Below are 27227 nucleotides of genomic sequence, written 5' to 3' on the forward strand. Positions count from 1 at the left end.
ACTGGGTGGGGACGGGGGAGGTGGGTAGGCGGCAGCACAGCATTTCTTTTTCTTTTGAAATTACCAGGGACCACTCTTTAAAAAGCGGGGGGCACCCAGGTGACTCAGTCCAAAGAACATGGATCCCTTGATCTCAGGGTCATGAGTTTGAGCTCTATGTTGTGTGTAGAGATTACTTAAATGAATGAATACATAAAAACTTTAAAAATAAAACAAAATAAATAAAATACAATAACATTGCTAATTAATACTAACTGATACCTTCAGACGGACCCAAAGGTAAAGTTCAGTTTTTAAGCAAAATTATCATGGTTGTCTAAAATATTACATGTCCCTAACACTGAGGTTTCAGAGTGTGAGTTGTGGAAGTTCTAAAGTTGGGTGAAGCTTAACTCAGCAACACCCGAAACTGAACATTCAACTCTAGAAGAACCTGCTGAGAAAACCACCTGTGCTGCTTTCTTTAGCATTTTCTACAGAATAATTAGAAGCAGGAGTCATGGGCTCTAAAACCACATCACCAGGGATTGGCTGGCTGTATCTTCAGCATTGACTAAAACGGGAAATTACCAGGTGTACCGAAATGGAGCTAATGAGAACAAGAACCTCCTACAACTTAGTAGCCACTTGGGAAAAGCAACCCAAACCAAATTACCCATCTGGACCTGTTTTCTGTTCCTAAATGAAGTAAATTAACTTGGAGAGCACTAACACCTCCTCCAGCTGGTAGGGTCATGATTCTAGGAGATGCCACCAACGGTTAGGGATGGCAATCCTCTACAAACCTGTCCTTTGTATTCATCTTGGAGCTGTCCTGGATGTTCTCCTGGTGGGATAGCAGGGTGTGGAGCAAGATTCAGGGTGATTTCAGAAGCCCCTAAAGTGGGCACCTGGGTGGCTCAGTTGGTTAAGCATGTGCCTTCGGCTCAGGTCATGATCCCAGGGTCCTAGGATCGAGTCCCTGCGTTGGGCTCCTCGCTCAGTGGGGAGACTGCTCTTCCCCCTGCTTGTGCATTCTCTCTCTGACAAACAAAATCTTAAAAAATAATAATAATAATAAATTAAAAAAAAGAAGGCCCTAAAGAAAGCCAACCCTGACAGTCAGAGGGCAGAAAGTGGACACAAATCCACAAAAAGCATTCATTTCACTGACTTTTAAGGATCCCCAGTGTTTTCTCTCTCCTTAAAGCAAGGAACCAAGTCATTGGAAAAAGGGGAGACAAAGGAATGCACAATGAGAATGGCTATTTTGTTGTGATTTTTCCACAGATTCAAAGAGAGTGGAATTTGTGTCTGCTTATTTTTAAGGAATTATATGCAACCAGCGTTAATCTGTGAGTCAAGACAGTCTCATGCTGAAAAAAGTCCAATAGTCATACATTACATTGCACAGCTATTATTTCCTTCTTTTCTGCTGCTGAATTCAGCCTACGCCTATTGTTTATTTTATGATAAGATTAAATTACATTCTTTCTTTTCTTCAAGAGTTGAAGAGCTCCAAATATGGCTTCTCATTCAAAGAATTCATTCTTACCATGGCCAAAAAGCCTTCTTTCGTTTAAATGGATCATTTCCCCTAATTAGCAGGGAATAATCTGGAACTAATTAACTAAAATATCTAGGATGTCTTCAAAATGCCTTGGACAACATGTTAGATAAGAAGACTGTGTGACAAATCTTTTCGCACACACACCAGCCATTTCAGGCAGAGGGAGCAGTCCGAGTCAATGGAAAAGCACAGGCTTTGGGATCAGAAGCCCAAGTTTTCCTGTTTATTAACCACATGTCCTGCGGAAAATAACTGAATGAGCTGGAGCCTCAGCCTCCTCGTCCATGAAGTAGACGTAGTAATCTGCTGTGCCAACTTCCGGGGCCGGGTCTTGGGGCCAAATGGAACCACAGAGGTAAAATGTTTTGTAAATGCCACAGGACCGTTCAGCGGCAAGCTGGAGTTACCCAGCGGTTCGGTGGCTTTGGGCAGATGAAAGAAGTCCTTGTGTTTTGCATTCAGTCATCAGACCACAAAGTGCCACTGAGGGGAACCCCACATCAACACCCCCCTCTTTCATCCCAGCACATTCCGTGAAGGGCTCTGAGCGGTCACTGTGGCTTTAGGCATAGACTGATAGCACAGTATTTCCTTCTTTCTCCACAATGACTCCTGTAGAGCTAGGATGAGCATATCAAACTCCATCAACAAGAACTAGGGGACTTTTTGAGTTTGTGTGTGTATGTTATACCGGAACCTAGAAGCCTGTGTGTTTCAGTTAAGAACAGGCTTGGAAATGCTAAGTTCCCGTAACAATTTGATCATGAGTCCAGCAGAGGGAGACAGGCGTGCACTGAGTGCCCACAGGACCAGCGATGTAATTCACAGCTTTACATCACAAACAGGAAATACACTCAAGACACTTATGAGGGCCTGGGTGGCTCAGTTGGTTAAACATCTGCCTTCAGCATCCCGGTATGGAGCCCCACATCCAGCCCCCTGCTCAGTGGGGAGTCTGCTTCTCCTCTGCCCCTCATCCTGCTCTCATGCTCTCTCTCTCTCTCTTAAATAAATAAATAAAATCTTTAAAGGCCCTTATGAATTCAGTTGCACTTCCAAAACACTTTCAAAATGGGTTTGCACTTTATTGGTCATAGGAGCCACTAGGGCATTTGGGCAATAGTGGCCAATATGGGTCGTACACTCCATCCCCAAAGGCTTCCCACCTGTGGCAGGCACCCCTGGAGGCTGAGCCAGCTGGCACCCTGTTTTCTTCCTTCCTGAATCACAGCCCCAGTATTGTTCAAGTGTCCACCCCGTTGCCAGTGCAGAGGGGGATTCTGATTCGTCTCTGTCATTCAGATCACATTTTCCCCTGAAGAAGGTAAATGGTCTAGGGGTGGACCTTACTTGGTTGGCCCAGTCAAACTGAAGGGAAGGGCTTATCTTTCATACTCTGGGAAGAGGTTTTCTCTCTTTCTCTCCCACTGGATATGAATGAGGAAATGTGTTGCTGTTGGCAGCTGTAGTCCGCCAGGGGAAAGGAAATAGGAGACACATGGAAGAATGATGGAAGGAAAGAACCTGAGTTGTTGTTGTTGTTCTTTAAGAACCTATATTTCAGGGACACCTGGGTGGCTCAGTCGGTTAAGCCACTGCCTTTAGCTGTCATGAGCCCAGGGTGCTGGGATCGAGTCCCATATCGGGCTTCTTGTTCAGTGGGGAGCCTCCTTCTCTCTCTGCCTCTGCCTGCAGCTCTGCCTGCTTGTGCGCACTCTCTCTCTCTCTGACAAATAAATAAATAAAATCTTAAAAGAAACAAAAGAACCTGAGTTTCAGATGATACCACTAAATCAAACAACCTTGGAGCCTGGATATCTTGTTATTGTGAGATAATACATTTCTTTTTAAGCCTGCTTGAGTCAAGCCTCTATTTTTTGCAGATACAGTACCTTTATAGACTGATGGACTCCATTTGCTTTCCTCAAGGGCACCCAGTGGTCTTCAGTCCATTGAGTGGGTTGAAGTAGTGATTGAGAGATATTACCTCTCTCTTTTTTTAGGTTAAAAAAAATTTTTTTTAGAATGCCACTATATTTAATATACAGTGTTATGTCAATTTCAGGTGCACAATATAGTGACTCAACACTTCCATATATTACTGAGTGCTCAGCATGGTAAGTGCTCTCTTTAACCCCCCCTCACTTATTTCACCCATCCCCCAACCCACCTCCCCTCTGATAACAATCAGTTTGTTCTCTATAGTTAAGACTCTGTTTCTTGAGAGCCACTATATTTACTACTTTTCACGGGGCTTGAACTCAGGACCCTGAGATCAAGACCTGATCTGAGATCAAGAGTCAGACGCTTAGCCAACTGAGCCACCCAGGGGCCCCTCGACTACTTTCTATTTTAAACTGTCTATAGGTTTTCCATAAGTCGCTTGTTGAGGAATTGCTGCAAATTATTTCTGTGATATTATTCTTTCCATGGACATAGCACTTTACAGATACCTATTATTTACTGTTAGTCCTAGATGGAACTGTAACTTAGAGGGATTATTCCAAATGAGAGATTACAGCACAACATGTCAAAAAATATCCAGAGTCACCCAAGATGTCCATTACTGTGTTGGGAATACTCTGTATATAATAAGTCCTCCTCTCGTTACTTATGGAGGGAAAAATTCAAGTCATCTAAAATAACAAACCATGGTAGTTAAAGCAAACAAAAAAAAAAGGAATATTTACTGCTGCCTTCATTCTCTTTTTCAAGGGTGGGGGATTACATATATGTTTTTCTTACTGTCTTTTGTTGCTAATTTATGTTTATAACCTCTAATCAATTAAAACTAAACATCACATTTAAAAAACCCACTTGTGGCTCCTTTTGGAAAGAACTTGCCAAAGCCGGGAGTAGGAGTTGCCTCACAGGAGGGAGACCAAATGTCCAACATCCCAAGGATTTGGGCCTAGTGTTTGAGGGATTGTTGTTCAGAGAATCACCAGATAATTTGTCTAAGCATTTCTGAAACATTTATTATTTTACCATAATTTTGAGAAATAAAGAATCAAAAAAGAATGTAATTTTTCAACCAACAGTGTACAAAGTCTTGTGCTGGGTGCTGGTGTGATAAAAAGATGAATAAGATACAGTTGATGACATTTTATATTGTCTTTAGAGAAAGAAGGTTAACACAGTGTATGTGAGACAAGTAGCCAACCATTTTAAGTAGCAGATAATGAAATGTTAAAGTTTGTGGTGCAGAGTTAAGTGCTATCCGTACACAGAGAAAGAGAGCTCAAGATGAGCTATTGTGGTCATGAGAGGTTATTTTATAAAAAAGATGAGCCACAGGGGCACCTGGGTGGCTCAGTGGATTAAAGCCTCTGCCTTCCGCTCAGGTCAGGATCTTGGGGTCCTGGGCTCTAGCTCTGCATCAGGCTTTCTGCTCAGCGAGGAACCTGCTTCCTCCTCTCTGCCTGCCTCCCTGCCTACTTGTCTCTGTCTGTCAAATAAATAAATAAATAAATAAATCTTTAAAAAAGATGATCTACACAGGATGGTTTGGATTTGGATGAACTTCCAGGTGAGAAAATTGGGACAATTATGGTATCGTGTTTAAAAAACTAAATCAATGCTAATCAAAAATAATTTTCATTTCAAACATTTTTGAACGTTTTCCTAAAATGTTACCTACATGAACATCTGAAATTGTTTCTTATTTTTTGGAAGGCTTCAAAATTAAACTAGAAAATATTGTCAATATATTTATGTACTTTCTTCCTTAGGAAATAAAAGCATTGGGCATTGAATAGGTTCATTATTCATTCACTAAATATTTACTGAGCACCTACTTGAGCCCGCAAAGATTCTAAGTGATGAGCAAAAGAAATCTTGTTCAGAGTAGCTAAAAAGGGAAGAACACAAAATCTAATTAGGTAGGGTGGTTGGGGGCCTTCTTGGAAAAGGCAATGTTCAGTTAAGATTCAAAGAGTGAGAAGAGCCAGCCAGCACTGCCAAGACGGCAGCAGAGCTCCAGGCAGTCCCTGAGGCTGAGTTTGAGGTGCCCAGGTGTATCAGCCAACGTTCTGGAAAAACAGAATCTATAGGATACAGATCTGTTTCTACATATCTGTATTTATCTAACAATCTATCTCCTACTTTATTTATTTCAAGGAATCAGTTTATGTGATTGTTGGAGCAGGAAGTCCAGAGTTTATAGGGCAGGCCAGTAAGCTGGAGTTCTCAGGCAGGAGATGATGCTGTAGTTACAAGGCAAAATTTCTTCTGGAAAACTCAGGTTTACTCTTAAATTCTTGAAACTGATTGGATAAGGTCCACCCACATTATCAAAGCTAACCTCCTTTACTTAAAGTCAGTCAACTGATGGTAGATGTGAACATCATCTACAGAATGCCTTCCCAGCAAGACCTAGATTAATGTGTGATTAAATAACTGAGTTGTATGGCCTTTCCAAGATGACACATAAAACATCATAGCAGGAAACTGTCACATCTAACATGATGTCTGGAGCATGATGAGGTGAGAGAAGGTAACCCAATAAACTTGGAAATATGGGCAGAAGCCTCAAAGCCAGGATACGGAGTTTAGCTTTTATTCAAAGTGCTTCAGAAAACCATAGAAGGAACGTGATTCTAAAGTTTATATGGAAAGGCAGAAGATCCTGACTAGCCATTAAAATATTGAAGAAGAACAAAGTTAGAGGACTGATTCTACCCAACTCCAAGATCTACCTTACAGTTACAGTGATCATAACAGTACGGTATTTGTGAAAGAGTAGACCACAGATTGATGGAACAGTATAGAGAGACTAGAAATAGACCCGTACAAACATAGCTGTCTGATTTCCAACAAAGGAGCAAAAGTCATTTGATGGAGAAAGGATAGTTTTTTCAACAAATGGTGCTGGAACAACTGTGTATCCACATGCACACACAGACACACAGATGCACACACAGAGAGAGAAGAAAGAAAAGCAGAAAGTGAATCTAGAAAAGGCATCTACTTATGCAGTAAATATTTATTGATTCCTATCAAGGATCAGGCTTGTGATGATTCTTATGAGGAAAAAATATGTGTGGATAAAATTCAGACTCTGCTATCAAAGGGTTATATTCTGATGGTCTGTTGACCCTTGGCACTGTAGCTGTGGCTGGAGCCATTGGGGTTTGTTCAGACCCAAAGACTTAAATTGTGGAAAATTCAATCCAGTTAACTGAGGCTTCTTCTTCTTTTTTTTAAAAAAAAAATTATTTATTTATTTATTTATTTATTTGTCAGAGAGAGAGCACAAGCAGTGGGAGGGCAGAGGCAGAGGGAGAAGCAGACTCCCCGCCAAGCAAGAAGCCAGACATGGACTTGATCCCAGGACCCTGGGATCATGACCCGAGCCGAAGGCAGATGCCCAACTGACAGGGCCACCCAAGTGTCCCTAACTGAGTCTTCTTACTAATCTAGACATCCCATCTATGGCAAAAATTGTAAAATAGATGGTGGGCAATCTCCAAATAGCCTCTTGTAACCACCATATTAAATACTTAAATAATTTAGGTGGTTTCGGTGTGACATCAATACCAGCTGGTTTATGGATTAGTAATTCAACAGGAAAATGACACACTACATTACAGATGGGCTTAAAAAGATCTAGAGATCAGGGAATTGGACTAAACTAAAATTGCAGATGCAGAACAGGGGTGATGGCTTTTGGTGCCTGCTGTAAATATCACAGCCTTCTTGGTATGCCTGATATTAACAGTCTGATGGACATTTTGTTCCCTCTTTGTTTCAGTTGGCTGCTCTGACCCATCTCCAGATGTGAAGGGGCCAAGGGGAAAAAGAGCCCAACAAAGTGGGTTTATGGGAATAAAAGTTGGGATTCAAGTCACTGCTATGTGACTCCTGGGTTGGAGAGAAAAACTTGAGTTTGTCAGACTGCTGATCGTTCCCCTGAACGTATTCTCCTGTTTTTACCTAATGAAGGAGTTTTAGCTAGGCATAAGTTGACTCATCGAGAAAGTGCCCTTCTCAGACTCCTCACAGTTGGGAAATGGTCAACTTCTTGCCAGGAGAATGTGAATAGAAGTGATGAGTTCAGCTCTTGTGTCACTTTCTTAAAAGGAAATTGCTTGCCTTTCATTTCTTCTCTTTGCCTCTCCCCATGACCTGGGCAGCCCAGCTTTAACCACGCATATAAGGACCCTATGAACCATGCAGCCTAAGAAGAGGCAACAGGATGGAAAAAACATTGTGTGGATCAGACTTGCCTATCCACCTGGACTGGTTGCCTCTGAAGTGTTATGGAGAGAGAAAAAATATTCCATCTTATTGTTGGTCTTTGAATGTTTCAATTATACAACAGTTTAAATTGCAGGTTAAGCAATACAGTGAGTAAATAAGTAGCTGCATCAGGAACTGAAAAATGACTCTTCCAATCATTGTTTCATCCAGTTCATTTTCTTTGCTCTCTTCTCTCTAACTACCTACCTGGCAAGTTTCAGTCCAATGCCAGACCACCTCATTTAGGCACTGAGTTCAAAGCTAGAGCAAGACTGGGGTGCATGTAGCTAGGGATGCTCTGGAGTGAGTAACTTGAAAACAATTGATGAAGACCTAGGTCCATTGTCTTGGAACAGTCAGGAATGTGGTGCCTGAAGTTGACCTTCTTGGTCAGTGAATGTTGGGCTTGTTCTGAGGCCTGGAGGCAAGGGGACACTTGAAAAGCCTATAAATGGCAAGGAGAAAGCAACCTAGCCTCAACTACTACCTGATCCTTTCTCCACTGAAGGAATACTACCCTGGAGGTCCTGCATTGGTATAGAGAAGCCTGGGATGAGTGAGGAAAGAAGTTAGAGGGATGCCTGGGTGGCTTATTTGGTTGAGCATCTGACTCTTGATTTCAGCTCAGGTCATGATCTCAGGGTTGTGAGATTGAGCCCCACATCAGGCTCTGCTCAGGAGGGAGTCTGCTTGAGTTTCTCTCTCTCCCTCTGCCCCACTCCTGCTGGCATGTGCACTCTCTTGTTCTCAAATAAATAAAATAAATCTAAAAAGAGAAGGGGGGGAAGAAAAAGTTAGAAATAAAGGAAACTGGTATGCTGAATAAAGGAAAAGGAGAATATGGTAAAAACAACAACAACAAAACAGTGGTATTTAAAATTGGTCTGGAAATACCATACTTGAGTAAGTCAGTCTGTGTCCTCAGTAATTCTTGGATCATGATTTCCAACTCCTCTTTCTTCCTGAATCTGGATGCTAGCCCTAGCTAGTTGTCTCAGGCTCCATGTCATCTTCACAAAGTCCTCCTATATCTTTATCTTGCAAAAATGGCATGGATACTCTTTCTATAGAGTCACATGGTGTTAGTGAGGAGAAAACATTAGTAAGAGCACTTATAAGTAGGGAAGGCACAATACTTTCTGAGTATTTCTGAGCCCTCATGATTCCCCCACAAAGGGTGCTTGGGCTGAGAATGATTGGTCAGGCCCAAATGCAGAAAGGACTCCAAGACAAGACCTCACCCCATAGGGTTCTGTCTGGTGGTAGAAGTGGCCTTGTTAGGAAGGCTGGGCATCTAGCATCAGCCTGTCCTTGCGTTGAGCTAGACTCAGACCTGTTGAGCCAGCTCTCTGCTAAACTACTGAGAGAACGTGAGAAATGGGTATTTGAAGCCATCTGGATTTACCCTCTTTGGTTATGTCCAGGATCCTCCAAACTAGAAAGAACTACATTTTCCAATATTACAACATGAGCACCAAAGAGCCTTTAATGGACTTCTCAATGCCTTCTTGGCCTAGAGATTTTTGTGTACTCAGCCCCAGGATCTTTCCCTTTTGCCACTTTGATTCTTCAGGTCAGCAAGTCACTGAAATACAATTGAGTGTCTAATCATGCTTGACTTGTGTTGACTTCTGCAGACATCACATATTCTGCCCTTATTTCTATATATTGAATTATCTTCAACATCTGTTTATTGACTGCTGTTAAAGGATAATTTATATAAGAAGATCTAATCATAACTCTCATCTAACTATAAAAATGAACACATGTCAAAGTTTCTATTTAACTCATTAATTAGCAAAAGGACTAGTAAGATGTTACAACTAGTTCATATGAGGATTTGATTTATATTCTGTACTGAACAAAAGGAATACTTTGCAAAGCTATGGACAGAAAAGATACATTACTATCATCTCTCAACATGTTGATGTCTACTTGGACAGAGTTGTAAAATAGCCTGGTCAAAGACAATCAAAGGCCACATCCTGAGAGGTTGAGATAATCCCTGGAGGGTCCGCTGGACAAGGCTTAGCATTCTACTGCAAGGACACCCAATAATCTCTTTGGTCCCTTTCAGTATCTGACAATTTCTCCTGGCAGACTTCCTTCCCCCTGTGGTCATACATAATTTAAAGATTATTCTTGGTCATCAAAAAAAGCTGGTCTCATTAGATTTGGCTGATTAATTAGATAGGTGCATCACAATTGTGTATTGATTAGACAGGCCTCCTCTCAGCCTACTTGGAGAAATCTAGAGTCATACAGTATTGAATGGTCCCAAATTAACTTCCGGCTGTAAGTGTTCATAAAGAAACTTGGAAAAACACATCTTATTTGTTGTCCCAAGATACTCCACCAGATTTCAGCTGCAGTACCTTTACATTTGGGTAAATTCCTTTCTTCTTGAGGTTTTGAAAAAATATCCCAATGGCTTGCCTTTGAAGTGAACTTCCTTACTAACTATCAGGCTGGACCCTATGAACTCATTCAGGTCAGTTTTCCTGGGAGGACTTTATAAGCTTTCACTCCATAATTACAGCCAAGCTTTGCTCTTTATTCTTTTCAAAAATGTTTAAAAAGATCTTCTTTTTAAGTAATCTCTACACTCAACGTGGGGCTCGAACTTTCAATCCCTAGATCGAGAGTTGGATGCCCTATCTACTGAGCCAGCGGGGGTGGGGGGGGGCCCACCCTTTGTTCTTTAGAATGGCTTGTCACATCTATTCAACTGAGCATCATTCTCAACTACAATATTCCAGGCAAGGCATTGCTTGCATAATGGAATCTTCCAATTATGTCTTGGCACAAAGAAGGACAGATACTTACTGAGCATATGTAAACAATTATATTGAAAGTAAAGAGATTAAGTAAGTTTCTGAATTACCTGAGAAGGGTAATTAATTGTGTCAGTTAGAACCGCATGTCATTTTTAAATGTTTTGTTTTAGTTTACAACAGTAGAATTTACAAAATTATTGTGAATTGCATACAGCATAAGAAGAAAAAAGGAAAGGTTTCCTTACACATCCAACAAATAGGACATTAAAACAAGTCAACAGTGCTCCAAATAACCTCAATAAAATTTCCTGTACCATTTTGTTTGGTCTTACATAATTAATTCTCTTTCTTATGGGTGATGGGTTAGTAGTTTCATGAAACTGTCTGCTTTTCAGCTATAAAGAGTCTTGGAAATCCTGACTAAGTTCCACCGATATACTCTGAAAGTTATCCAAGCCATGTCAGCTGAGATTTGAAGGGTCAACGGTTTAAAGGACCTTGTGCTATGGTTGTCCACAAGGTCTTGGAGTGCCCTTTTTTATTGAAGACACAAACGCTGGCCCATTGCTTACATCAGTCTTTGAATAAGCATCAAAGAAAAAGAAAAATTATATACGGTGTTTAAAAAACTCAACCGAGTACATTTTGAAGCTCTTACTGGCTTTATTCAATGATTCACCAATCAGTCAGCATCTAATCCAGCAGATAGAAAGGAGCTCTGAGGAACTATATAAAATGAAAGATTTGTATAAGCAGAAAAGGGATGGGACAAGGAAGTTACATTAGATGAAAAAGTAGATTGTCACTACAAGGTTACTTTCCTTTAGGGGATGGTAAGGGTCTATCAGGCAGTTTACTAACTAGTGCTAATTAGGTAGGTGACTTCTGATCGAATCATTTAAGATGACATTTCTGTGGGGGGGCCAAAACTAAGTCTTGGTTTGGTGACATGGAGCTTAGCATAAGTGACACCATTTGGGGCCCATTCTTTTATCAATAGATATCACAGACTTAATGGCTATTCCTAATTTATTTCTGCTATCTTTTAATGTGAAAAGTCTGATCAAGTTCATAATACAAATAATACTGCTGACAAGGAATTTTGGTTCTTTTTGTGCAAAACAAAAACAAAAAATCCTCTTCCCCACCTAGCCCTCCCAACCTCAGCCCTATAAACAACCTGCCCAGGTAGGAAGCCCCAGGCTTTTGTGGATTCAGCAGAGGCAGGAATGGGGGCAGGGAGCTGTGCAAATCCAGCCCTCAGCTAAAGCAAATAATAATGGCTGGAAGCTTAAAATAGATCCAGGGAGGAGCTCATTAACTTGGCATATGAAGCAGTCAGTACCTCTAGCATTTCTCATTTTGGAAATTGCTTTGGTCCATTTTCCTCCTATTCATTGGACCAGAAAATATAGATCTTTACTAACATATTCGCCACATCTGATGATGAGCTAATTTAGACCAGCCGAAATAATTGTTCAACAGGAACACAGGACTTCAACCTCAGTTCAGAAAATCCCTGACATCTGACGTAGGAGGATTTATAGGTTTAGTGGAAATTGCTTTCTCCTGCTCTCCAGATTACATACTGTGGCTTGATTTTTTTTTTTTTTTTTTTTTTTTTGCATGAGTAAACATCCTTGGAATTAATGAACAGACCAATAATGTCTTAAGAGAGAAAAGAACATCATTTTCCTTTTTGCTGTTTTTTTTTTTTTTTTTTTTTTTTTTTGAGAGAACCATTTGCATTTGGAAACCCATGCTGGCTGTCCAGAATATGAAAGTTGGAGTCTTCATTTTGTGGTGGGGATGGGTTTGGGCCACTGAAAGCAAAGTGCATGGACGAAGAGAAGTACACGAGATGTCTAAGAAAGGCAGGTGAGTAGACTTCTGGGGATAGAGCTCAAGGTATTGCCCCGAGGCAATTCCAACATACGGTGTTTTATGTGGGTGCCCTTCCCCACCTTTTCCCTTTGTTCTCCTGCTCCCTCCCTTTTAGGAAGTTGGAATTATGTTGTTTTTAATGATGTTAGATTAGATAGAGTGCTGGCATTACGAATCTCTTATGAATCGTCTTACGCAAAAGACTCCAGAAAAAAGAACATAGTCACCTCATTTAAAAAAGTTAAGGGCAATTATTTGATGTCTGCCTCCTAGGTTGGGACAAATCTGCAAATTCTCAAATAACCAATGGGGTCTTTGATTAGTGAGAATGATTTTCATTCTAATTATTTCTGGTACATTCGTGGATCTGGATCTCTTTTGATGTCTTTTAAAAGAAAACAAGGCAGCTTTCTTCAAGCTGTATGGCTAGATGGGGTCAACTGATTGTCCCTTACTAGTAAATGGGGAGGTGCAGGGACGGACCTGCCTGCAGACCAGTTGCTTGCTCGTTGTCAATGGTACATGTAACCCCCAGCCATACCGGGGTCCGAGGAGGCAGTGGGGGCAGAGGGGGACGGCCCCTTTGGCACCTGGACTCACTCAGGTGGCTCTGATGGCAGCCCCGGTCACTAACTGATGGCAGTGCACAGCGGCACGCCTGCTAGCCCCACATTCGTCAGTGAAATAGCACCGTTGGAGGAAACCTGATCCAGCTCTACCTCTTTATGGATGAGGAGAGAGAGGGCATTCTTGATTCTCAGTTCTTTATCAGCTTTAAGTCCAAATTCAGCTTCAGGTCTCATTATCTCCGGACAGAAATATGAACAGAGGTCCGAAATATCAATTAGTGTGAATGGAAGTGTAGCTTTCTGCAGATCAGGGCTAGTGACAGGGCTGGGGGTCTGACTCTTCAGTGCTCCCCTCCTGGGTTTTGAGAGCCCTTCACACATGGGCTCCCGGACAGCCAGCGATGGCGCACAGCACTCCAGGATGTTTTAACGACATCACATAACCAGGAGCTCAAATATCAGGGGACCGTGGGAAGTCCTGGACACGGAGGGGGACTGCTGAGTACAAGCCACATGCCCTGGTTCCCTCAGACTCTCAGGTTGCTTGGGCAAACGGGAATTTGTGGAGCGGTACAGCCACAGAGATTATCTGAATCAAATGTGCTCTGGAGGATTAAGAGCAACCGCAGCGACAAACCTATTGGTTGTCACCAAGAACTTCTCAGCCTCTCTCCTAAACCGAGCTGGAGTGGCGACCTATTGGTGAACACCAATGATGAAGAGAAGTCCCAGAGAGTGAAATAGATTTTCTTAAAAAAAAAAAAATTATTTGCACCTGGGTAGTATGATCAGTTAAGCATCTGACTCTTGGTTTTGGCCCAGGTCATGATCTCAAGGTCCCAGGATCAGCTCGGGGGGGATCTAGCCCCAGGTTGGGTTCCACACTTAGAGGAGTCTTAGAGAATCTCCCTCTCCTCTGTCACCCCCTCAAATAAATAAATCTTTAAAAAATTAAATTTAAAAAATTACTTATAAAACTTTCATTTTTTATGATGAAATTCATATATGGCTATTATAATTTTAAATTTTTAAAAAATGGGATCAGTGTATTAAAAACACAAAATTCACCCATAATCCCCCAACCCAAAAATTTATGGGTGTTAACGTTGTTAACATGGTTGTGTATTTTCTTTTACTCTTTTTGTCTAAGCACATATTGAGTATTAACTAGTTTGGGACTATTCTATACATATAGTTATATTTATAACCTCAAGTTACTTAATATAACTTTGCATGTTTACTTATTTACAGCTTACATAATTATCATTTGAATGACTGCATTATGATGCATAATAATACATAATTTAGCACCATTTAAGCAGTTTCCTCTGCTTTTGGACATTGAGTTGCTTCCTTTGTTATTATAAATATTATACATGAATATCTTTGTACATGAGAATAGTTGTCTACATATAGGATTTTCTTTTTTTAAAATAAGCTATATGACCCCATAAAGTGCTTGAACTCACAATCCTGAGGTCAAGAGTCACATGCTTAACTGACCCAGCCAGGAACCCTTACATATGTGATTTTTTTTTTTAAGATTTTACTTATTTATTTAACAGACAGAGACCACAAGTAGACAGAGTGGCAGGCAGAGAGAGAGGAGGAAACAGGCTCCCCCCTAAGCAGAGAGCCTGATGCAGGGCTCAATCCCAGGACCCTGAAATCATGACCTGAGCCGAAGGCAGTGGCTGTGGCCACTGAGCCACCCAGGTGCCCCATATATAGGGTTTTTTAATTAGAATAGACTCCTGGAAGTATACTGGGTCAAACTGCACGAGAACTTTAAAGCTCCAGATATATTTAGCCAAATGGCTTTCCAGAAACAGTGGACCCGACTTACACATCCCCCGCCAGGTTAAGTTTTATTTTTATGTAGCCTTCATTTTTCAAGGGCTCACTTAATTTCTTCCAGATTCTCAACTCATAAACTGCTGGTAATTTGTATGCAGGCTTCTCTTCATAGTTTCTACTAATGAAATGTGAAGCACAGTGAACACGTGCACACAACGGGGTGAGGCCCGTGAGGTACCCACCGTGCAGAATTTAAGAAGGTGCGTGCATGGTCCCAAGGGGATTCCTCCTTAGATTTTGTTCCTTACCTGCCTCATTCTAGTCTCCACCCTGGCAAATAACTCAAGAGCTGTTTCCCAAGCTCTCCATGGGAGGCACATTCAGTGGGATTTTCCTCACAAATCATGCTTGGTAAATATCAAAATGCAAGGGCATTGGGCAAGGTTTCTAGAATGGATCAATAGTTATTGTCTCTCCCTCTTCCCTGGAAGAATGGAGGTATAGCTTGTCTACACCACAAACCCTTGGGCAAATGCCAGCTCACGCTCTGGGAGGGCCAGCTGGTCTACCAGAAGTTGCAAGTTTCATTCTCATACTTGCTTTGTCACGTTAAGGCACTCTGGTGTATTCGGAAGGTGAAGCGGGTCTGCATAGCTTCAGCTGATGTCCAATTTGGAGAGCGCACACTGGTGGCAGTAGCATAGAAGGATGGGAAGGGTGCTAGAAGGGACGTAGAGAAAGTTGCCCACAGCCTATGCCGTAACCCAGGTGAGAGAGGGTGAAAGCCTCAGGTAGGGTATGGGTGGAAAGAACAGGACTAGGGGAGATGGATGTAAGAGCTTTAAGGAGCTAGATTGTCAGAATTCGATCAGGTGGAAGACTAGCAGGTATCCGGATTGTGTGACCTCATAGAAGGCAGTGTCAGGGAAAGCAAGGCAGGATGGGGAGCAGATGTAGGGGGAAAGAGGCATTCGTTATGAACACGTGGACCTGAGGGTGTTTGCCCAAGATGCGAAGAGAGAGCTGTCCAGTTGGAGGCCTACAGGTCTGCAGCTCAGGAGGGAAATGGGCTTGGAGACGTAGATCTAACAGAAGTCATCGTAGATGGGGGTGGAAGAAGCGACCCAAAGAGAGCAAGTCGCATGAAAGAAGAGCAGGATCAAGGACAGAACCTTCGGGAACAGCAACACTTAAGGAGAGGATGGCGGAAGAAGCCTTCCTCGGTGAGGGACGCTGGAAAAGAAGGACCAGAGAAATAGGTGTATGACTGGAATGGAGAGGTGTCAAAGATGTCAAGAGAGTTATTTATTCGACAGTTGCCAAACGCTTGTCTGAAGGCCGGCACCACACCGGCAATGGGCGCTTCCCCAATGCCTAAAGCAAATACAGATTTTGCCCTCAAGAGACTCACAGACTAGAGAGGCATTCCCTCGAAGCATCAAGGGTTTCCAGAGGGAGGGAGTGACACTAGGGTCAGATCACACAAAGACACAGCAGCTAAGAGCCCCTGAGGACCTCAGAGAAGAGTGACAGTGGGTTGAAGAGCCGGGAGAAGATGGGATGGGTATAGGTAACTCAGCAGTGAATGGACAGGCTGTGACTGATGAGGGTGAGAGAGAAAGCCGGGCAGGAGTTCTCAGGCCAGCAGAGACCTAGCGGGTGCACGTGCTGAAGGGGGAAGGTGGTAGAAAGGCAATGATGATGATGATACAGGAGATACTTGCTGTCAAATCCCTATCCTGACGAACACAAGCCACTGGATTGTGATCTGGGTCTCTGACTGCCCGAAGTATCTAGGAGTTTGATTTTCTCCTAAGTTGTGTTTTCTCTTCATCTTGTCCCTTCCTTCTCCAGATGGTTTGCTTGAACTTTTGATTCTCTTCTTTGGGCTGCTGGCTCTTGTCCAGGTATGACCTGCCATTCAGCCTGAAGGTTTCCTGAGGTCTGTGGTGGCTCCCCGTGCTCATGACAGCTTTCCCTCTCATCTTTCTCCTTCTCATTTCTTTGGGTGCCTCAATGCTTCCCAGACACATCACATTCTCTGAGGAGACTTCGTCGTCCCCCACCTCCCGCCTCTCAGTCTCAACTGGGCAACTTACTTCTGAGCTTCCACAGCAACCCTCCCCCCCAATCCATTCCATCTCAGAGGGCTAATCTCTCAGCATTAGTGCTCACTCCTCATCTGCTGCAGCTTCTAGACTACGAGCTCCTTGAGGGCTGTACTAGTCTGCTCGGGCTGCCATGACAAATTACCACCACTTTATGGCTTAAGCAATAAACAGTGATTCTATCACAGGTCTGGAGGCTAGAAGTCCATGGTCAACGTGCCAGCAAATTCTGTTTCTTTTCTTTTCTTTTTTTTTTAAGATTTTAATTTATTTGACAGACAGATCACAAGTAGGCAGAGAGGCAGGCAGAGAGAGAGAGAAGGAGGAGGCAGGCTCCCTGCTGAGCAGAGAGCCCGAAGTGAGGCTCGATCCCGGGACCCTGGGATCATGACCTGAGCCGAGGCTTTAACCACTGAGCCACCCAGGCGCCCTGCAAATTCTTTTTCTGATGAAGGCTCTCTGCCTGGCTTATAGACAGCCCCCTTCTTACTGGGTCCTCAAATGACCCTTCCTAGGTGCTTGCCAAGAGGGGTGGAGAGGGTATCTCTAGTGTCTCTTCCTCTTCTTGTAAGGACACCAGCCCTATTGGATCAGAGCCCAATTCTTATGACCTTTTTTTTTTTTTTATTTTAAAGATTCTATTTATTTATTTGTCAGAGAGAGAGCGAGAGTGAGAGAGTGAGTGAGCTACAAGCAGGGTGGAGGGCAGAGAGAGAAGCAGGCTCCCCACTGAGCAGGGAGTCTGATGCGGGGCTCAATCTCAGGACGCTGGGATTGTGACCCAAGCCGAAGGCAGGCGCTCAACTAACTGAGCCACCTAGGTGTCCCCTTATGATCTCATTTAAACTTAATTAGCTCCTTACCAACCAATCACTCAAAACAGTCACACTGGGATTTAGGGCTTTAACATATGAACTGGGGGGTGGGTGGCACAGTCCAGTCCATAACAAAGGCTCAACTTGTACCTTTATCCTTGTCACCCCAAGTTCAAGGACCATATCTTGGTAGATACTCGAGAAATGGTAAGCATAAGTAAATGAGTGAGTCCCAACTCATGCTATTCCTATACTTCATCCAACAAATATGTACTCACTACATTCCCGGCACTGTGCCCAGGGCTTGGGAGGCAATGGCGATCACTTGAGATGTTGACAATTTATGGGGGTGACACACATTAATGAAATAATTTTTACAGAATGTCAGAATTTCAAGGACCTTAGAAATCCCATCACTTAAGGATAAGAAGAGAAGGGCCCCAAAACATGTAACGCTTATTACAAGATTATGCAGCATCCCCTCAGAATTCCACACCTCTCATTTCTCCGCGTCCAGGGCCCTCCCCTGACCATCACAAAGGAGGGTAGGAAGTGGGGAAGATAAAGAAGTTCATTCAGTAACTTCATTTACCAAAATACGTTGTGGGCTCTCTCCTTGACAAACAAACTCTTTGTTTGCTTGCTTTTTTGGTTTTGGTTTTTAAAAAGCTGGTATATTTAATTAGTTGTGGGAACTCAAAAGACATTTACTGAGAGTCTAACATGTCCAAAGGCACATAGGTATATAGTGAATAGAATATGATCACTAAACACAGGTTGCTCATAAAGAAGGCAGCATTGGAATTAGGGACAGATTTTTATGAGTCAGAAAATAGTTAAAGAACTATAATAAATGGGAAAAATACAATCTGAGATTTCTGATAAAGAGAATAGGTGGGGAAAAAATTAGAGCTTTAAATTAAAAGAAAGTAATCCAGTGTCTTCTTCAAATGGGAACACATATGGAATTTATGTTGGGACATATGTAGAAGATAAAAGAGATGATCTAGGTCAAGATTTTACCTGAGAAGTAAGGAAACAAACATGGTCTTCCTGTGCCCTTTTGACCCCATGGAGGGCGATAGCATCTTGGGTGTTTGTACTAAGGACCCACCAGGTTGGTGGGATCAGTCATGGTGGCAAGAAGAAAGCTTGATCAAATGAGCCCGAGATAGGACTTGGCGATAGCATCAGAAGCCACACTGAAGTTGGGCTGGTCCCACCCGCACCAGCCTGATATCTTTTGGTTCCAGGCAGCTCAGGTCTCCCACGGGTGTGCTGACCTCCAGCGTCAAGGAGTGCTCACACCCTGTGTTAGGGTTCTCCAGAGAAACAGAACCACCAGGCTGCTTGTAATATGTATCTATCTGTATATACAGTGTTGCATAGATACATTGCGTGACACAGATGTGGTGTAATATACATGTATGGAGAGAGAGGAGGGAGTAAGATTAACTGTACAGCAACAGGAGTTGAGGCTGCAGCTCAAGTCTGAAGGCGATCTGGTGGCAGAATTCCCTCTTCCTCAGAGGATCTCAGCCTTTTCTCTTATGATTGGATTGATTGATCAATCAATTGATCTCTTTTCTCTCTGATTGGATGAGACCCACCCAATGAAAATCAATCTGCTTTGCTTAAAATCCACTGATGTAAATGTTAATCACATCTTTAAAAATACCTCACTTCAGGGCACATGGGTGACTCAGTCTGTTAAGCATCTGACTCTTGATTTTGTCTGAGGTCATGATCTCAGGGTCATGGGATCCAGCTCACATCAGGTTCCACACTGGACAGGGATCCTGCTTAAGCTTCTCTCTCCCTCTCCTGCTGTCCCTCCCCCACTGCATGCGTGCGCGCGCTCTCTCTCTCTCTCTGTCTCTCAATAAAAACTAAAGCAAATAAACAAAACATAACAAAAACCCTCAGTGCAACATCTTGTTTAAACAGACTGGTGTTTAACCAGAAACTACGTACCATGGCCAAGCAAAGGTGACACATAAAATTACCCATTACATACAAACCAAACCCAGCATTCTGGTTTGAAAAGCAGATTATTGGTTACTTCTTCAAAAATCCAGCTTAGTAAGAAATCAAAAGAAATGAAGTATTTACACCCAAAAGAAAATATAAAATACTTATTCGCTATGTGGAAAAATGCACAACCTCTGTAGCAATTCAAGAAATATAAATATAATATAAATAACATTAGGGTAACATCCTTATTGGGTAAATAAAGATTAAATGCACACATGCACACACACTCACTCACACACAGCCTGTGCTGGTGGGTCTGGAAGAAACCAAAACCACATCTGTGGGGCTCTGCCAATGGACAGACCCTTCCCACACTGCCATCCACCCATGAGGCTAGAGCTGTAGGTTACCTCTAGTACCATAGAGGGGATGCCTTCTGGAAAAGGCTTAAAAGGTCTCCAAGCTCCCCCACTGCCCAACCCCTTATTTCACAGCAGAGTTATCAGAAACAGACAGAAAGCAGGAATGTGTTGGGATGCCAGTGGCTCAGATGGTTAAGCCTCTGCCTTCAGCTCAGGTCGTGATCCCAGGGTCCTGGGATTGAGCCCACATCAGGCTCATCGGGAAGCCTGTTTTGCCTTCTCCCAGCTCATCGGGAAGCCTGTTTTGCCCTCTCCCTCTGCCTGCCACTCCTCTTGTTTATGCGCGCGCTCTCTCTTTGTCAAATAAATACACAAAATTTAAAAAAAAAAAAGTTTAGAAAAAATAAAAGAAATGTGTTGTATTCTCTCATCAGCTAGGAAACTTGGGGCCTGAGGCAGAGCGCCTTCCTCTTCACTGATGGGTGTCCTTCCTGCTGTATCAGGTCATTGTCTCAAATATACAAAATGTCCTAAGTATACAAAATATACGAAATAAAAAATATAAACATATTTTTAAAATATTAAAAAGTATACAAAATATCATAGTGGCCTGACTCAGGGTGACACTGGAGAGTAGCCCCGTGTTCAGTCTTACGTGGGCCGCAGAGCAAACTCAGCTGGTCTGGCCCCCGCCTTCCTCTCCGACCTCCCTTCCATCGCCACACTGGCCGGCTTGCTGCTCCTGCCACAACTGAGCAGCACCCCCTCCCTCCCGCCCCCAGCCTCTGTCCCTGCCCGGCCTCTGCCAGGAGCACTCTTAGGTAACCTCAGCATGTGGTTCCCTCACGTTCTTCAGGCCTCTGTCTGATTGCCACTTTCAGGGATGTGTTCCCTGGCCACCCATATAAAACAGCCAGATAACACCCCACCACCAAGCCCTTACTCGGCTTGCCATCCTAGCCCTCAATGTATGTTCCCATAAGGCAATAAGGGGCCCAGGATGTGTGTCTTTGAGGATTTCCGTGGATGTTCTGGCTTGGGCAGGAACAGTGATAGGCAACCCCAAGAATGTATCACCAAAGCTCCTAAGCTCAATGGGGTGATGGTGGATCCATCACCCTGGCTTTTGGACCTAGAGCTACCACATACCCCATGACTGGGGATAAGTCACTGCACATTCTCAAGTCTGTTTCATCTGTAAAGGGGAGTCAGTTAGGTCTGTCACCTTAGGGTTATTATAAGGACTGTGTGAGCCAAAGTACGGGAAAGGGCTTGACTGCCATAAAGCTCAGTGAACCTCTAAGGGCCCGGGGCCTCACCTCTGCCATCTTGTGATGGGCGCAGATAGGAAGCTCCCGCACAGACCCTCATCCCACTAGACAGTCCTTAAGGCTCGTCTCTGCCTGGAGGACAGTTACACCATGCACAGCATCTGGGGACACTCTGCGGATCTGCCAATTAGAGAGTAAACAGCACCACCACCACCACCACCATCCCTGCCCAAGGAAAGGAGATAGTGTAGGATGTCTCACTCTGTCTGAGCCCTAACTGGTTTCATGCCATCGACAGGATGGGACACAAGTTGTCTTTGTCATCAAAGTTCCAGGATGTGACCAGGAATCCTCTTGGAGCTTAATTCAGCAGCTTCCATGATACTCTTTTTTCTTCTTTGTCAATCTCTTGTCCCCAGTTCTCTGAACTCTCTCTTATTTTCCAGATTTTTCTCTACTGCAGAATCCTTAAATTTCCTGAGCTGTGATTCATCTGGATCTGTAGGCTTGAGTTCCACTTAAACAAAAATTAGAACAGTGGTTCTTAACATTGACCGAGGAGGTTTGACAGCTCTTGATGGCTGGGTCTCCCACTCCCGGTATGGGGTGTGGCCTGGGAGGTTTTAAGTTTCTTGGGTGACCCCAAAGTGTAGTTGGGCTGAGAAACCCTGAGTTAGGTGATCTCATGCCAGCATTTTCACTATTCTGGGCAGTAACTCGTTCTTTTCACTGCTCCCTTCCCAATGCAGAGGCCAGTCTCTTTGATGGAGACTTAATTCTGTTAGCAGAGGCTCAGCCTTACCTTAATCATTGGCTAACATTGCCCGCTCTCCTCCAAACAGAGTATTTCCCTCTGCACACTCCCCTGACTCAGGATACACTTTTAAGGAAAGCTGCTTGTCTTGAGCACCTTTCTTGTGTCCCTCATTTAAACGTTGACCTCCTTCGCACATTTCTCACAGGACCATTTGATTCTTCAGAATGTCCCCTTGGGTTTATGCTTCTCCCTCCGTATTTTCTATGTATTTTTGTGAAATCTGAGTTCTGCACACAGCGAGGAGCTGGGGCTATAGAGGTACACGAGGTAGAGTCCCTCCCTGGTAGAGTTCATGGTGAAGTGCAAGAAGTGGTCAAAAGCTTCCTCCCCTCACACACACACACACACACACACACACACACAGGAGCTGGTGCATATTCTAATAAAGGCAGAGGGGAAGTATTGACTTTGGTGGGAAGGGGGGGAAACCTGGGAATTCTTCCAGGAGGAGGTGGTATTTGATCTGGGCATGCAAGGCATTGTCTGGGTAAGAAGACGTATGAAGAATGGTGGCAAAGACTTTCCAGACAGATGGGACGGCAGGAACAAAAAGCATAGAGGGGTAATGGGCAACTGCACGACGTGGGGGACAGAGTGGGAGCTGAGGCTGGAAAGGAGTTTTTATGTAGATGTGATGATTACCAATGCCATGAAAAAAAGGTTGTTTTCATTAGCTGGTTGAAAAAATCCCTTCCTCATCCAAATTAAGTTTTCTGTCTTCTCAGAGATGACATAATCAGCAGAGTGAAGTGTAACTTATCAGGCGTTCTGCTATCAGCGAAGTGAGGGAGACTGCCGCAGACCCCTTGGCTCACCTCAGGTTCCCATCCCTGTTCTATCCAACCTCTGAGAGAGTTCTGAGAGGGGTCTTGGGAAAACATTATCCACATACAAGCTGACCAGGAACTATAACAAGGAAACATCAAGATGTACTGTAGGTCAGAACTTTTCATTCTGTCCAAGAGGATAAGATGGACATGGGTGGTTCAAAAAATGTACACCCTCTGTTCAGCCCAAAAAACTGTCTCAAATGTCAACCTATATCATCATAACTTGGGCATGTCTATATTTTCTTCATAACTTCCCAGAGGCTCATTCAATAAATAAGTGAGCATCAGTTTTGTGTAAGGTCCATGTTAACTCCTATGTGAGGGGGAAAGATAAGCTTGGACCTTCTATATCTAACCCAAATTCCGGGCAATGGAAACCAAATCTTTCAATGAGGCACCGTGGCCAACCTTGCTTCCAACACTTGGAGCCAGACCCTCTGGATTTGACTCCCGAATCCATCACGTTTACAAGTTATTCGGATTCCCTTTGTCTTAGTTTCCTCATGTATAAAATGGGGATAATAATATTTTCTTTATTTTTAAGATTTTATTTATTTATTTGACAGACAGAGATCACAAGTAGGCAGAGAGGCAGGCAGGCGGGGGGGGGGGAGCAGGCTCCCTGCTGAGCAGAGAGCCTGATGCAGGGCTCAATCCGAGGACCCCGGGATCATGACCTGAGCTGAAGGCAGAGGCTTTAACCCACTGAGCCAGCCAGGCACCCCTGAAATGGGGATAATAATAAAGCCTACTGTGTAATCTAAGTTAGCACAATACCTGTGCTATTCAAGCAGTGTCCTATTCAAGCAGTGTTTCTTATTCCTATTACCAGCTGTGTGCCATACTTCATTTCAAGACTAACAATCAGGGGCCCCTGGCTGGCTCAGTCAGTAGAGCATGTAAACCTTTATCTGGGGGTTGTGAGTTCGAGCCCCACACTGAGTACAGAGCCTACTTAAAAAAAAATTAATTATCATACGCCTGGTTGGTAAAAAGATGCCAATGCCATGTAAAATATTTCATGATATATCATAACTTGAGTTTAAAAGCAGGTTACAGTGTCTTCTCTTTCCCTTGTTCTCTCTCTTTCAGAGGACAAGGGTATATGCAGGTGGCAAAGATGATTTCTGAGTGGTTTTTATTTTCTCCTTTATATTTAAATCTACTTTATAAATTTAACATGGGTGTATAAGTTTTATAAAAAAGGTCATTTAAAAATATTAAACAACATCAGTGAGAAAGACTTTAAAGATCTTATGAGTCTTTTCTAGGCTACAGTCTAAGCGTCACGATGGGAGAGGCAGTGGCGTCTCAGAGCCCGTGTCTGTTGCAGGCTGGCCGGAAGCCAAAGAAAGAACTGGGTCAAGATCAATTTCTATCCCAAGCCCTTCTTTCGACTTCCCCTGCTTCCCTTTTCAGATGCCCATCAAGGGGGCTAATTCTTTCCTTCATTCCACCAACATGTGTTGCGAGCCCACAGGGGCCCAGCAGTGTACGAGGTGCTAAAGATAAACAAGACTCTGCCCTTGGTGGCCTGTGATCTCATCCTGCCCCTGCTGACCATCAGCTGTGATGGCCTGTAGCCCAGACAGCGCTCCCTGCACTCTTAGCCCTTCCCCACTCTTGGACCCATTCCTGGGACCTGCTCCTGCCCAGCTCCTGCCTCTGCTCCTCTTTGCTGCAGATGACGTCATCCTTATGCATCAGTCCTGATGTGAGTGCCTCAGTCGAGTCCTGGCAGAAAATAGCATTGTACTCAAAAGGGCTTAATGGATAGTTGAATAAAGGGACTACTCGTTGAGCTGTGGGCAAGGTTCAGGGAATGCCTGATGCCAATGTCCTTAAGGACAAGGACCAGTGGGAAGCCATGACTACCCTCGGTCCCAGAGGGGAAACAGTGTTATTGGAGCTTATTGAAGATACTGTGATTATCTGTAATCACAGAGCGACACGTTGCTATTCCCAGAGATTGAAGCAGGAAGAGAATGAGGAATAAATGTCCTGCTCTGTCATCTCCTGCCAGTGCCCATTTGGCTGAATTCACAAGCCAGAGAGCAAGGATGCCTAAGCAGTGCACTTCGCCTGGCAATGTGTTACTCTCTGTAGTAACAGGTTTGTGGCAGACCCAAGTTAAGAATGGCATCAGTTTCAAGTCAGGGTGAACTAATAGGGCAGATATTTTAAGGCAGACCTCCTCAGACCAGTGGTTCTAAGTAATTAATTCTCCAAATCCCTGCTCCTGTGGGTACTGGGGAAATGCTCATCAAAAGGCTAAATTAATGCACTGAAGCTTCATAGTTTTGTTATGTTCTTTCACATTTTATTCTGACTATATTGGAAGGAGATCTGAAGAGTGAGGGGTGCTTTGTTGATCTGAGTATCTAGACTGCCTCCAGCACATCTCTGTGTTAATTTTCATCGTAGACAGAAACAACGACCAGAAGTACACAAAGATGTCAACAAGTAAGACAGGCATGACGGTAAATGCATGCATACAATTCTAAAGATGTCTCTTCCCCACACCTGAGCTGTGGTGACTTTCAGCAGCGACCCCCACCCCTGGCCAAGGAGCAGGAGGCAGAAGGTGGGGGACCAGAGGAGGGGAAACTGGAAAGGAAAAGATGGCGGGGCTCCCAGTCCCGCTGGGGGAAAGAGGTTGTGAGAGGTGACAGGAACACTTTTCCTCCTCTTCAAGTCCCCAGCGTCTTCCTCTCCTACATCCACAAGCAGCATAGCTTGGCCCTGGCTCACTAGTTCAGATTCTTTCCCTGGACTGCTTCCTTTGCAGTAATTTCCTTACCTCAAAAGGAAACTTCCTTGTCGGTTCAGTAATGACAGTGGCTCCGTCCATTGGGGTATCCTTTAGAATCTGAAGAGTACTTCTGTGCACATTATCTCATTTACTCCTCACACTCCTTGTCAGGTCACAGGACTTTACCTTCTATTGGTTGAGGAAACCGAGTCTTAGGGAACAAGCTGCCTAAAGGCACAGAGTAGGCAGTGTCAGGGTTTCTCTGTCTCTCAGACAGGTTCCCCTCACCCCCACTCCTACCCCCACCAAAATGATGAAAGGTTTCTTCAAGAAAGAAGATAGCAAGGACATAAAGGTGGACTGAGGTAGTTATAAAGGAGGAAACTGTGTATACCGAGGACAAAAGGAACCAGAGCGGTGACTCTCAAAGTGTTGTCTCCAGACCAGTGGCATCGGTGGCATCTGGGAAAGTCTTACAAGTGCAGATTCTTGAGCCGCAGCCCAGACCCACTGAATCAGAAACATCAGAGGAAAAGGGAAGCTCAGGAACCTAGGTTTGAACAAGGAAGCTATTGAATCCAGGGGAAAGGAGGTGTGTGTGGTGGTAGCCTGAAGAGAACGCTGATGTTAGCATAAGGGGGAGCTGGGAAGGTAGTCAGTGATTTCTGTGGATTCTAGAGCTGGTGCAAGTGGGTGAATGAAGACCGTACAAGGCCACTGCAGCTTCGTTTGTAATAGCAGAAGACTAGAAACAACCCAAATTTCCACCCGTAGAGAATGGTCACATGAGTTACGGTGTATCCATGTAGGGAACACTACACGGTATAAAACAGAATAAGAGGCTTGGGATATTTACATATGGGAAAAAAGCTGAAGTATATTTAAATAAAAGAAGAAAAAGTAGGAGCATTTATATAATACAGTAAATTTGGATTTTAAGGGCGCCTGGGTGGCTCAGGGGGTTAAGCCGCTGCCTTCGGCTCAGGTCATGATCCCGGGGTCCTGGGATCGAGTCCTGCATCGGGCTCTCTGCTCAGCGGGGAGCCTGCTTCCTCCTCTGTCTCTCTCTCTGCCTACCTCTCTGCCTACTTGTGATCTCTCTCTGTCAAATAAATAAATAAAATCTTTAAAAAAATTTGGATTTTAAAAAGGGGAGAACTAAAAACATATATTTGTAGTTGTATCTCCAAGAAAGTCTGGACAGAGACAAGAAGTCGTTCAGAGAGGTACCTGTGGATGGGGAATGGGGTAGTTGAAAGCAAAGACAGGATGTCAATTTTCCACTCCATTTCCTTTCCTAAAATTGTCCGCCCCTGTAAATAGATTACCTCTTCAGGAAAAAATAAAAAATAAATAAAAACGGCCATTGGTGCAATGCGGCAACAGAAGAACAAGAAGCTATTTCCCATGGAACAAGGATGGTGGGTATCCAAGGGCAAGTCCAAACTCTTTCTTCAGAATGGGCCAACAGAGGTCAAGGGT

General features: G+C 43.6%; 1 protein-coding gene across 1 annotated transcript in view; it reads left to right on the plus strand.

Annotated features, from left to right (window-relative positions):
- Positions 1-12282: 12282 nt before the first annotated feature.
- The window catches only part of GABRR1 (gamma-aminobutyric acid type A receptor subunit rho1), a 31722-nt gene continuing 16777 nt past the window's right edge, over positions 12283-27227 (plus strand). The window contains exon 1 of the mRNA XM_082730592.1: positions 12283-12444. Within this exon, the coding sequence (XP_082586718.1) occupies positions 12326-12444 (119 nt within the window). The 5' untranslated portion in view covers positions 12283-12325. The remainder of the gene's footprint in view (positions 12445-27227) is intronic.

The sequence above is a fragment of the Mustela nivalis genome (assembly GCF_964662115.1).
Source record: "Mustela nivalis genome assembly, chromosome: 5".
NCBI lineage: Eukaryota > Metazoa > Chordata > Mammalia > Carnivora > Mustelidae > Mustela > Mustela nivalis.